Source organism: Pocillopora verrucosa, chromosome 5 (assembly GCF_036669915.1).
Source record: "Pocillopora verrucosa isolate sample1 chromosome 5, ASM3666991v2, whole genome shotgun sequence".
Classification (NCBI taxonomy): Eukaryota; Metazoa; Cnidaria; class Anthozoa; order Scleractinia; family Pocilloporidae; genus Pocillopora; species Pocillopora verrucosa.
In genome coordinates, this window is record NC_089316.1 from 22080785 (window position 1) to 22094190 (window position 13406).

At 38.2% G+C, this 13406-nt stretch overlaps 1 protein-coding gene across 1 annotated transcript; it reads right to left on the reverse strand.

Moving 5' to 3' along the window:
• Window positions 1-1373: 1373 nt before the first annotated feature.
• LOC131781138 (uncharacterized) lies at window positions 1374-10355 on the reverse strand. The gene is made up of 7 exons (XM_066167670.1): window positions 10186-10355; window positions 7653-7915; window positions 6713-6827; window positions 5706-5831; window positions 3944-4069; window positions 3246-3379; window positions 1374-3077 (listed from the first exon to the last, which is right to left on the reverse strand). Exons 1-7 carry the CDS (start codon window positions 10256-10258, stop codon window positions 2733-2735), a joined length of 1182 nt encoding a protein of 393 aa, XP_066023767.1. The 5' UTR covers window positions 10259-10355; the 3' UTR covers window positions 1374-2732.
• Between the last annotated feature and the right edge of the window lie 3051 nt (window positions 10356-13406).

The following is a 13406-nucleotide window of genomic DNA, read 5'->3' on the forward strand; positions in this document are numbered from 1 at the left end:
ATGAGGTCGGCAAAGGATGAGGAAGATTGACTAGAATTGCAAATGAAAGATTAAATCATAAAAAATTATTAACAAAATTAGTCTCAACAGGCTTACCTAATGTACATGGAGGCGAAAAATAAATACTCACAAATTCTTTATAACGCAGCTTCTTTACTGATTGTGATGTTAAGTGCTCATGAAATTAATTTTATCCCCTTAACGGCCAGTGGAGCAAAGATACATGCAAAACTGCCCCTGTTTCAATCGGGTTTAAGCTATCTTCCCAAGCTGTCTTTTAGGTGTAGCCTGCGCGTGCCTCGCTCTCCTCGTCGACAAGGATTCTCAGCCGTAAAGTTGTCCTGTCTAATGCAATCAGTGAACATTTTAACATTTTATGAGGCAAGTATAGGTTTTTCACCGGGCCAATATAAGGGGAGATCTCTCTACAAACGGAGATCTCTTTACAAACTCTTAAATGAGGGTGTCAATGGGGTGAAGGCTTTAACGGCCAACGGTTATAATGTTAGCCAATTAACGGCGAACGGTTAATATCTTTCCACTACAGTCATCAGAAAGTTTTAAACAGGTAACTTTTTTTACGGCTGACCAATTAAAATTCGTCAATTTTCACCAACTGCTAATTTAATTTGGGCCTTTTTCCGGCTAACGGTTAAACCAATCGAGCTGACTCTTACATAACAAGTCCGTAGCCTCTTTCTTACAGAAGAGGCAGACAAATATGCGATTATCTGTGCAAGCAGAGAAACCTCCATCGGACTTTCACTGATGACTCACTTAATAAACTTGTATGCAAATTTTATAGTGTCGGTTCACCAATGAAAGCCTATCACACCCAGTGCGACGTTTAATTTTTCCATTTACAGTTTAGAAAAATACCCCAATTACCCACAAACGGGTGGCGCAGAATCTATCATCTCCTCTACTCTTTTACCGTGATGCACACTGATTAAAGACAATTTCGTTAAGTTTTCTTTACTCTTGTGCTTTACTCACTGCAGATTGACATTATAAATACAGTCTTAAAATAGAGGTATACTATGGAAACCATACAATTTTTTAACTCCGGATATATATATTTAACAAATAGATTCCAAGTTGCCGTGCGTCTGTTCAGTAATAGATCACAGATGACGTCAAAATGTGGTAAGAACAAAAAAGTGGCACACGAGGCGCAGCCGCACACCAACTTGGAATCTATTTGTTTTATATAATAATGAAGAAATGTAAAGTGGTTTCCGTGTTTACATAGCCTGATGTAAACACGCCGGAGGTTGAGAGAACACGAGATAAGCGTATGAAACCACGACGCGAAGCGGAATGGTTCCAGTATATCGAGTGTTCTCCCAACCTCCCAAGTGTTTACATCAGGCTATGTAAACACGGAAACCATTTTACATTTCTTTTATAAAATAACTAATGAAAGAGGAACGAAAACCGTGTTTACATACGCTCATGTAGAATGGTTTTATGGCCAATCAGAGCGCGCGTACTATTTGAATTATTTTATAAAGAATCAAAATATACGGAAAAAAGTTTTAATGATGACGTCATCTATACGTCTGCCCTCTAATAGATCATAAGTGAGAACCAATCAGAATGCGTGCATAACTGAGCTTATTATATAAATATATAGAGAGAATATATGAGATCTTGACGCAAAACGCCCATTTAAACCCTTAAGACTGACCCAAGCCTTCAAACATATCTCTAAATGTTCTTAAAATTCAATCAAAGACGCTTCGATTTTGAGTTTTATTTTCCATAACTATCAAGTCTTCAAGAGCACTTCCCCTGGGTTTAAATTTTTTCGATATAGACCTGCAACTAATTTGTAAGGACGATTTACCGTGATAGAGTCACTCCAAAGCTTAACTAATCTATAGATTCAAGGAATATGCATCGTTCGGTTTAGATGAAGTTTGAGCCTCATTTTAAAGTCGTATTCAGTTTCATTTGCCTCCGTTGTTTTAACAAAGGCTGCTTGATCAGCCTCAGTTATTTCAATCCCGTCATCTGCACATGTGCAGCAGGTTCCCCCTTCACCAATCATCATCACGGTTCCATCACCGTGATCCCTGGTTCTTTTGCCTTTGTTCTCTATTGTTTTACATCAACTGTGTCTTCTATATCAAGTATAAGCCCAATGTTTCATCTCGTTTCTGGCATTCATAAACCATTTTTCAATTAAGTGTCCAAAGAAACTCGGGTTTGTTTTGGTTTAACTTAACTTTGCTCTATGATTGGCTCAGAAAATTCGCCCCATTTTCCTAACTAATCAAATGCGAAACTAAAAGCAACACCGACTTTATGTCATTTGCCTTTTCCCGTGCTTCAATCACTTTGAGTTCTCATTGGCTAATGATAATATAAACCTTTGTTCCAATTGGTCGTCGAGACTATTATGGTTAAGATTTTTAGACAATCAATTGAAAATTTGTCTAAGAGGCAAGGCAAATCATAAACCATTGGAGACATTAACGAATCCACAAATTCAATGAGTATCTTTTCGTTTTATCACCCCATGCATTGTCACCAAACTCATCTCTTCTGCCATGCTCTTTTATTTTAAAAGAGGCATGTTTCGCCTTCGTTATCGCAATTCCGTGATCGGCACCAGAACAACTATCTCCACCTCCTCCAATCATGATCACAGAACCACCCCACTTCCATGAAGTCTGTCCGAAACCCTCAGTTTTTTGGTACTGTCCACCATATTGAACATTGCATTTTCATAGGCACTCATTTTCGGACCAAACTGAACCGTTTCTGAAGTCACCATAGCCGGTAATTTTGGAGCGAAATGTCTTCCTGCTGAGGCAGTTCCCCGTTGTTTGCAATAGAGGAGTGTGACCAGAGTCATCATTGCGCGTGATCTTAAGCTCACTGCCACTGACCAGCCAGAACGCCGGCGAGATCATGTCTGCTTTGTATGACGGGTCAGCGGTTTCTCCTGCAGCTTGAGTACTGTCATACCACCAACTTCCTAAGTCATCCATCCAGTTTTTAGTGTCACTGTTTGAAAACCGAGCGAGGAGAGTCCAGGCCTGATCCGCTGATACCATGTCACAATAAACCTGGAAACGAATTAAGAATTCCATGCAAACTTACATTTTTTAATCCAATTTTTTTTTCCTGAATTACCTTCAAGAAAGAAATTATGAACTCCAAACATTCTTGCTTTTTGCGATACAAATCTATCTTTTCTTGAATTACCCATGATTGAAGAATAATAATTTAATTACCAAAAACTTCTTGGATTTCATGTTTGTCTCCTGGGGCTCCAGCCAATATCTACCGCTGACAGCCATCCTTCCTTCGTTAGCTTTGATCTCTCCACAAGACTCGGCAGGCATCTCGGGAACGAAGCCTAATAAGCCTGTGGAAAAGAAACAGGAAAATGCTTCTCGTTCGATGACAATAACCTTCTTGATCCACTAACGTTCTATTCACAATCAAGCACTATTTTCAACAAAAAATAGTAAATTGTGGTCATATCAAATCGCATAATATAGTTATGAATGTAACAATGCCTCGACTACTCTATGCTTACAACTGATATGTCAAATTTCATTTCAAAAAAATCCCAGAGGGTAGCTCTCAAGCTAACAGCTTTGAAAATACTGTAAGCCAACTTCGTTAAGTTCTTATCTCTGTTCTGCACAACCTGCCCCTCCGTTTGAACAGAGGACACGCCTGCCTGAACCTCTTTCCCCCCTCTCCCTCCCGCCCCCAACACTTTTACTATTATGAGGCTTTGATTTGGTAAACTTCACATGTGATGTGTGGATTATAAAGAAATTATGTAAAGGCTTTACCTCGGTCCATTGACAACACTGACAGAAACAGTAAAATTTTATTCAGAACTACAGAGAGCTTCAAACCAAAGCTTAAATGCTGCCGAAGCTCCCTAATTTTCGGTATTCGTTGTATAGGATTTTACCTCGGCAGCTGTGTCCATCCCCAATGAATCCCGGCTTACAAGAGCATTTGAACGATCCCTCGGTATTTTTACATGTGGCATTGTCCTTGTTACAGCTGTAGGGATCTTCAGCACACTCATCGATGTCTAATATGAATTTAATAGACTGTAACTATGACATTAATTGGGAATAACTATGGAGCTGTGGGGGTGGGACTTCAATCTGTGACTGACGGATTGGTCTCAAAGGAACCTAACAACCACTACTCACTGCGCGCTTTGTCCGCCACTACTATGTTATCGAGATTTGTGAAATTTCCATTGTGGTCTGTCATCCAAGGTCATCTGAGAGATTTGAATATGTTGAGATCTTAAATTGTCTTAACAGTCTTCTGAAATTATCGGGGCTTCTCGCGTTTCTTCACATGGAAGGCCTAAAGCCGCGAGGCAGACGAAAAAATTCAACATGTGGAATGACAGGAAGGTTGGTTCCGACATCGAAGGTCTAAGTAATAGCCAATTTGCAGAAATTGTGCTGAATTAAAGCGTGGATATGCTTCGCGCAAGGTGCAGGTCACAAGAGGCAAGTGACCAGTTAAAATTTGAAGTATCAAGAATCCTGCTCGACCCGTGACACTCCTGCCATCCGCAAGCGTTTTCAAACTTGTGTCTTCAAAGATTAGCTATGACCAAGATATAATTTAGTGACTTTCGTTTACGGATAGGTGCGTTGGTTTAAATAAGGGGCCATTTCCTCATCAGTATTTTTTGTGGTTAAGTAAAGCAATATTTTCTCCCCTGTGCTATTTCCTTTGTTTTAAAGTGACCCTTCTCTACTGGAGCAGATAACTCTAGCGATATTTCTCCAGAACATTTTAAGGCATCTTCTATTCCCTTTAGGCGTATTTTGAGGCTCTGTACGTTTTCATTAAATGTGGAGCGCGTCGGATTTGTTCTTAGGTTGCAAAACGCTTCTCCTTTCGCGAATCCTTTCCTTGTACCTGGAAAAAAGAGTTGACGGGCCAGCTATTGAATGTAATATCAACGATTTTCTCTTCAGTTGCCCGTATGTAAACAGAGACAGAGGCGTAGTTAATTAACCAGGATCTTTAAAGAAAGTTTGACGTTAGCAGAGGCTATCCAAAAGTTAACCTAAGCATTTTTTTTACCCAGAGACATACCTTGATTTGATGGAAAGTTTTCAAATCAACATCGAAATCAGTCAGTCGTCCAATAAACAAACGTTTAATATGCGCCCTTAAGGAGCACATGAGGTCTTTTTCCTACGGATTTTATCCCCGAGACTATATTCATCCTAAGTGATAATAATCGCGGCAGTTAATCTAGGCAAAGCGATGGATAAAAGGAATTTACAACTAGGATTGAAAAACCGATGTACCTATCGAAGAAACCCGAAAAATTTGACGCACACTCATCAATGTCTGCAATGGAATCAACTCAATGATGTGTGCCATCATGATTGTAGGGAGAGAATGAAAAAATATACATATATTAAAAAAAAAATAATGAAAAAAATATATAAATAAATAAATAATATAATGGAAAAAAAACTGGTCGAGACAACAACAACGCCTGCTGATCAAGTTTAACCGACATAATTGTATATCCGATGGAATGAAAAGAGTAAAGTGTTATCTGGATCATCAAACGCGACTTCTACCGAGATCTTTGGGTTCTTTTATTATCATAACAACAAGAACATCAGGTCATTAATTGTACTGCCTTCATTAATGACTGATATGGCCTGAAGAAAACTTATTACCAGTACAGTTGTGTCCATCCCCACTGAATCCAGGTTTACACATACACTTCGAAGATCCCCCGGAATTTTCGCAAATAGCGTTTTCATTGCTATTGTGGGAGGTATTCTCAGCATCTCCGCCGATGTCTGAAATGAACCCAATAGTGTGTACAAAAATTCGTGATACACGATGTTAACATACCTCACTTAAGCCCTCTACAGTCTATATCACAGTTGTTTCCAAAGTTCCTCAAAACAACCAATCTTCCACAATAACTTGGTAACTCTCGACAGCAGCAACTATTATTACGGCACGAATGAATCTTTATGAGCATTTACAAAGTATTCTAGAACATCCATGGAGCTCACAACACAACTATTTTGGTAGTATTACATCATGACTACGTGACATAATAGAATGTTCTAGAAAGTTCCATGGCATGCATGTAAGCATGACTAAGAATTCTAAAAACTTATTGATATTTATCTAACAGTTATTATCCTTAACGCCATCCCCGCCGAATTCAGGATTGCAAGAGCACTTGTAAGATCCCTCGGTATTGGTGGAACTGGCATACTCGCTACACTTGTGAAAATTTAGAACACACTCATCGATGATTGAAATTATATGATTTATTACGCTATTTGCCAGCTGTTTAGAGTGAGGAGCTGCTGCGGAGAGGAAAATTATTCGCCCCATTTTTCCCGGCGCAGAATGCCTATCATAGGCTGGGGTGAGACTGCAACTTGAAAGAAGCAGGATAGTCTTTGAAACAGAAAATGAATGCAACACTTAAGAGAGGTGGTTCAAGTTCTTTCCTGTTCATAATAAACAAGACACAATACCCAGAGTTGAGAAAAAGAGCATGAAATTTGAAATTGCGCCCCCATACTTCTTTCCCCCCATAATGGGTCTTATTAAATATGTGTCACAAGTACAACCGATTCTAAATCTTGAACCCTCTGAAGAAATAGACCAGTGCGTTAAAATTAAAAGCAAAATTCATTTCTATCATTTTAAGCGTCACCTTCCTCACAGTCGTGGTCAGTGAATCCAGACGCACATAAACATCGATATCGTTGTTTTGTAAATCCCGACTGGCAGGTGCCGTAATTTTTACATGGAGCTTGAGCGCAAAAATTCTTCAAAAATAATAAAAAACAAAAACAAAAAGGAAACTTGTCACTTGCGTTAAAAGAGAAATTCTGTATGAGACATATTGCAAAACTTCGAGAGCTAAATATAACACATTTTCAGCGTGAGGTGAGAAGAAGAATTATCGCCCCCCTGGACGGGATGTCACGAGTAACTGTCTAATATCTTGACAACCTTCTTCGAAATTTCGCCGAGAACCTGAGAACAATTTGGTGGAGAAAGGAATTTCAAATGTAGCCCGTGTAAATCACTCCCATCACTCAGAAAAATCGGGAAGGGGCGTCTGTAGACAGGCTATTATAGAGTAAATTGTCTTTCCCAAGAACAGCACACAGTAACCCCGCTCATAGCTCAACTGTATCGTTATATCCATAGTCGTACCCACTCTTCAGCCATGAGATGTATCTTATTATTTCGATTATTAAACCCAATTAGAGCCTGAAACCCAATTGAATTTAACTAACTTTTGCAGAAATGCATTCGAAAGGCCATTCCATTTATTCTTGTTGTGCTTTCTTCATTGCAAGAAAAACAGCGATCAATTATTTGCTCAAGGCTGGTGACCAACGTTCTGAAATGACTTTAAAAAATTACCTGCTTTTCTTAATAGAGTTAGGTGTCCTTAGGGCACTCAAAGGACTTTTGTTTTTTGTTGGTACTTTTCTACTAAAAGATCCGTAACGACATCAGCACTTGTCTAAAATTTATGTAAAATACCAAATGATCGTTAAAAGGCGTTTTCCGGACATGAATATTAGCTCTGATGAATTGAAAAAGAGAAAGTAGTGCAATTTATATTTAACGACTGGTACCTTGGTTCCGTGGTACACGTAGTTCGCTGCTTTCACCAGATCCTTATCATACTCTTTACTCGTTGAGTTATTTAGTTCACAGTTGTGTGGTTCTGCACCGTTTTCTCCAAAATAAAAGTTAACGCTGACGCAGTTGTGGTCCAAGTAGCAACGATATTCACACGTATCCCTGTCAGTCACACTGATGTTTGCTATGGTGTGGTTAATAAGACGTTCTCCCACGAAGAACAAAGTGGATGGAAATGCCAATATACGGCATTGATCTAAAAATTCAAATCAGTAAGAGTTAAAAAGCAAAATGGGTCATCAATCCTGTGGGTCTCAGGTGTTTTTAGTTTCCCTGTTCGATGCACGTGTAACGATAATTATGAAATATTCACTAAGTTACCGGAGTTCAAGTTGTATTAACAGTAACATCGGGTAAGGTTTTTTCGAGCCTGGAAGATCGCTAGAGGAGGATTTATGACCTCCAAAAGTTGCGAACAGCAACACTCATGAGCCCAAACTCCGATGAAAAATTCGTCCTCAGAAAACTGCAATTAATTTTTAATGTTATGATATAGGTAAGACGTTTCAATCATGAACTTCCAATTTTTGTACATTATTTCAAATCACGATTTATTATCAAGGCTATTATAACCAAGCGCGCGTTTGCAAGTCCTACCAAACTCCTAATGAGCCATCATGGTGTCTCGACGTAGGCATGGCCGAGCATATATATTATGAGTTTTGCAATTCACTTAAGCAGGTAAGTTCCCGTTTGCCCCCTCCGAGTGGTTTCAAAACTCTCAGACTTTTTTTCTGTTCCATTTCGATTGAGATACACCTTTTGAGGCTAAAAATTAATTATGGTAAAAATGCTAGATAATACGCGTGTAAAAAAGAGAAAAGAAAAAATAAAAAAATTCTTGAGCTCCGTCAATCCACGAAAATACCTTTGTAGATAACGGTTTTTCATTCCCAAACGCTGTACGAGTTATGGCCGTGAAGAAGCAAACTGAGCTTTCTGACCTTAAGTAAGGCTTTGCGACTTTGGAAACTCTCTTTCAGAACAGTAAGTATTCTTTGAGTTGACAAGTCCCAAAAGTGTTGTTGAATTGAAGATGTTGATTCAAAACTTACAGTTTTCAGAATTCTCAAATTTTCAACAAACAGCGACACATTCTGGCTGTTGATTCTAATGATAATAATAATAATAATAATAATAATAATAATAAAAACGAATCCAAAATGCTGAATTGGTTATGCGGGTCTCGCAAATGCAGGGAAGTCTTTCGTTTTCCGCTTCTAAGAAGCAAATTTAGCTTTTCTTTAAATTAAGCTTTGGTCTCTAAGTATTTATTGGCCGTTTTCGCCTTGCCTTTTATTACTAGTTTTCGCGTAGAAAGCGATTACGGGCTGAATCCGATTCAATCGTACTAGAAATTTCTAGTGCACAAGCTATATCATCTATGTTATAAAATAATTGGCTCGTGCTATTAGCGAGTGCATGTTGTGTTATGGATCTACACAGGAAATTTAGGGAGCACTCGAGAAGCTAACATTGCTCCTGGCCTCACCTCGACCAACTCACTTCTTTCATGCTCTGCAAACTTCCTTCGCGCATCCACTTCACGATATACACACGCTGAGCACAAACCATGCTTAATTTCACATTGTGATTTTATTTTGTTTTTGTTCTGTTTTGTTTTTCCATCATTCGTATCAATTAAACTTGTTTTCGATAAAACGTGTACGTGTTGAATAGATATTTAAAAAGACCCCTACCAAACCGCTATAAACAATTTTCTTTCTGTTTTTATTGGCTATGAAAACCTTATTCTTCAGGCTTCAAATATCGCACAATGCAAACACAGCAGGAGTGCTATAAAGAGAAAAATATGCATCGAATTCCGAGTTCTAAAAGTTACACGACAACGTTTTGATCTATGTTTAACACCTGTCTGCATTCTATTTTCAAGGTAAAAATTTTTCGTACAAAAGTTGTCTGAATAAAAAAATTATATCTACTAAATATGACAACAGTGAATGATAATGTACCCAAGAAGGATATTCTTATTTCACGAGAGAATGTAAAACTAAGGGAATGAAAAGCATTTCATTTCCAATGAGTTAATTCATCAATTTGCCTTTCCTTGAGTGCAGGGCTTTTCATATTTAGAGGATCTTTCTTGCAAAAATGTTGTCATTAATTTTAGATGACCTTGATGAAACTTTAGTTTATTTTTATATGAGTGAGTTTATTATTATATGGGTGTTTCAAAATAATTGAAGACTATAAGCAACGAAACATATCATTAGCTAAGAAGTTGCGAAGATTGCACGCTCATAACTTAAAAAAAACTATGCAACTATACGTTCGCATATAGTGAAAAAGAATCGAGAATATTTTTGAATGAATAAAAGATAACAATGCAATGAATTGGACTATGAGTTTCTTAGCCATTTTATCAATTAGGCCTTTACATGGCTGAAAGTTTTGAAGGAGAAAACTGAAAGTTTCGCATAAACAAATGCAAGATTTGAAACCTACCATCTGGGCAGGATAGAACTTGTCCGTGGGAGAGAGCCACAGAAATAAAGAACAAGTGGAGAAAAACTCCCATGTCCTCAAAAACCAGCTGAAAAAGAAATTCTTTCGATGTTTTGTAGCTGTTGAGCAAGTCGAGAAGCTTAACAGCAGTTTGTTGACTGCGATGGATGTACTAGCAATTTAATGTTAGACTTCCTAGAAACATGATAGCCAATCACATTTGGACATATCAAAGATGTCTAACACACCCTCACAGAGAGGCTGTTAGATTGATTGATGTGTATTGAACTACATAATTGTGTTAGTTTTCTCCTCAGGCAGCTATTTCCATCCTCCATTCGCTATTGTAAGGGACCCTTCTTGTAAACGTTTCAGTAATTCATATGCAAAATCAAAAGAAAAGAAACTGTTAGTTGAATTCTTTAAAAATGCAAGCGCACAAAAAACCTCCAGAAATTTGCATGTTAAAGATTTCAAATTGCTAACTCTGCAGTATTCTAACCAAATTTTCTCGGAGATTTTCGAGCATATTTTTAGAAAACATGGCTTCACTGGGGCAAACTTCGTTGTTAAGTACCGCTCTCGCTAAGAGCGGTCCTTTCGACTTCCCGTCGAATAAAGTTTTCCTTGATTTTTTTGCCCGTGAAAGAGGTTTTAAGACAAGTCTCAAAAATTTGGTTGGGTTTTTGTCCAATTCTCTTCTTTCTGTGTCGCCACAAGCTAAAATTGATTTTTCGGCTAAACCGGCCGTATGGACAGCAATCGAGCGTGCTGTAACTGCAATAATATAGCTCACGGAATTTTCTCTTCATACCATATGGAGGATTTATTCAGTCAGAGTTTAGGTAAAATATGGAAACTTCACATGAAACCTTATTCATACCAGCGTGATCAGAGGATACCCATCTCTTCGAACGTAATTTGTCTAAGATTGTGTAAGGAAGAATTCGTAAAACGTAGGCGTAAATAAGGCTAGAAAAGTATATTGGTGGAAAGTTTATACACCAGTTAGGTCACTGATAGCCTCAAGCCTGCGGGGACACACCTGTCAGAACTATGACGTCACTCGCATTGAAAAATTAGCATGAAGACTTTGATTCCGCAAAAATCGATTGTGTGGTCAGAATTGAAATATGTTTGAGTAACGACTCTAAAAGCGTTGCTCGTTTCTAACAACAGAGGGAAGCGTTGTTCGTTTCTATAACAACAAATGCATGGATGCAGCGTAACATACAAGTAAAATTCTGTTGTGTCTATTTGTGACTTTCTTAACTACGACAGATGAAAACACCAGGTAAATGAATGTCGATTGTCGCGTTCGACAAGTCGGTAAAAGGTAAAGCGAGTAACATACAAACAAAATTAACTTGTTCCCTTGCGTAAGGTAAGTGTGGTATTTTTAAGATAATAGTCTATTGTTTATGCTTATGACTTTTTTCACAGTAGTAGTCTGATGGCATCATTTCCCTTAGGATCAGAGTAGCCAAAAATTATGTAGTTGTGCTCTGTTTCCTCTGGCGGTCGCATGTATATTTTGATCCGATCAAAGTATATATTAAGAGGGTAAAGCTAGCTACAATACGAATACGAACTGATCAAAATGAGCATTCATCCTTGCATTGAGTGTGATGGTGAAGTTAGACCACGTCAACAAGCCCCCCAGTGCGACGATTAGGGTCGATCCTATGGCCTTTCTGACCATATGATCGATTTCTGTGTAGTCAAAGTCTTCATGGCTTTATTAGAAACCAAGAAAAAGTTTCTCAAGCTTACGAAATGCCCGTGAGTAAGAAACGAGTACGTACCAAACGAACAACGCTTAATTTTTTTGTCAGAAACGGAGAACGCTTCCCTTTGTTGTTAGAAACGAACAACGCCTTTAAAATCGTTACTCAAACATATTTCAATTCCGAACAGGCATATGATCGATTTCTGTGTAGTCAAAGTCTTCATGGTATTGTTAAAAATCAAGAAAAAGATTCTTAAACTTACGAAACGTCCGTGAGTAAGAAACGGTTACATACCAAACGAACATTGCTGCATTTTATTGTTGGAAACGAACAACGTTTCTCTTTGTTGTTAGGAACGAACAACGCTTTAAGAATCTTCATGGTGTTGTCGGAAACAAAGAGCGCTTCAGTGATAAAAACTTTCTCAACAATGTTGCCTATTAACAGTCTGAAATTCTAATCTTTTCAGTATTTGTTTCTTCGGGCTTGACTTTTTCGGGCGACATAACTAAAATTTCGGGCAACATGACTCAGGTTTCGGGCGACATGACTTCGGGTGAGATGACTCTCCGGCGACTAGACTGTAAAACCCTTGAGCAATTGTGAAAATAAGACCTGAGAAAAATTCAGGCTTGTAGTGATCTACAACCTTACATTGCTCAGGTTCTTCTTGTAAGCATTTTGCTAGTTTAATTGAAAAATTATAAATGATTTGCCTGTCTCAGTCCCTAATGGGAGTAACTGTGCCATTCGACTTGAGAGTGGTATACAAGTTCTCCAATAAGTTCTTTAAGGAAATCCTGTTTGTTTGTCGCTGCAGTTTTCTTAAAGAAAAAACGTGGCAATTTTTCCCTCTCGACCTTTCCCTCTCCGTGAGCACTTTGGGTAAATTCAGCATTTTAAAAGCCAATTTGATAAATGCGAGAAATATAAAGTATTCTTCGTTGTTTTCGGCATTCAGAACGTCCTCTTCATTTTCTCCAAAGAAAATTAAAATCTGGGAATTCATTCCATGTGGCGCCATTTCTCCGGACAGGAAGATGTTTCAGTCCTCCATGGGTTTAGCGGTAAAATGAACGATGGATTTTTGACCAGTCAGAGCGAAATTGTGTCTAAGTCATGTTACAGATAAATAATTGTGACAGCGGAAGTTGGAGAGCAGCGAAACAAAAGATTCTGTAGATGGTCAGAACTACAATAGCTCTGCATGGGCCTTTATTAACTTAGTCTAATCTGCATTGAACACTGTTAAATAATTTGCAATGTCTGAAAACTGGAATATCGACAGAAAGTGCAATCACTTTTCAACTGTAATCTCAGCGTTGCCTAAATAAGTTGTGTTACGCAAGAGATCTGAAGCTGTCGGTGCATGTAAACAAGGTGACTTGTGGTTAATGAAACGGTTTACTTTTGTAACCAATGTTTTCCTAAACGTCGCCTTCGTGACTACTTGTATTTGTTTAATATTTTTTTTGAGGAACCGACGTTGAA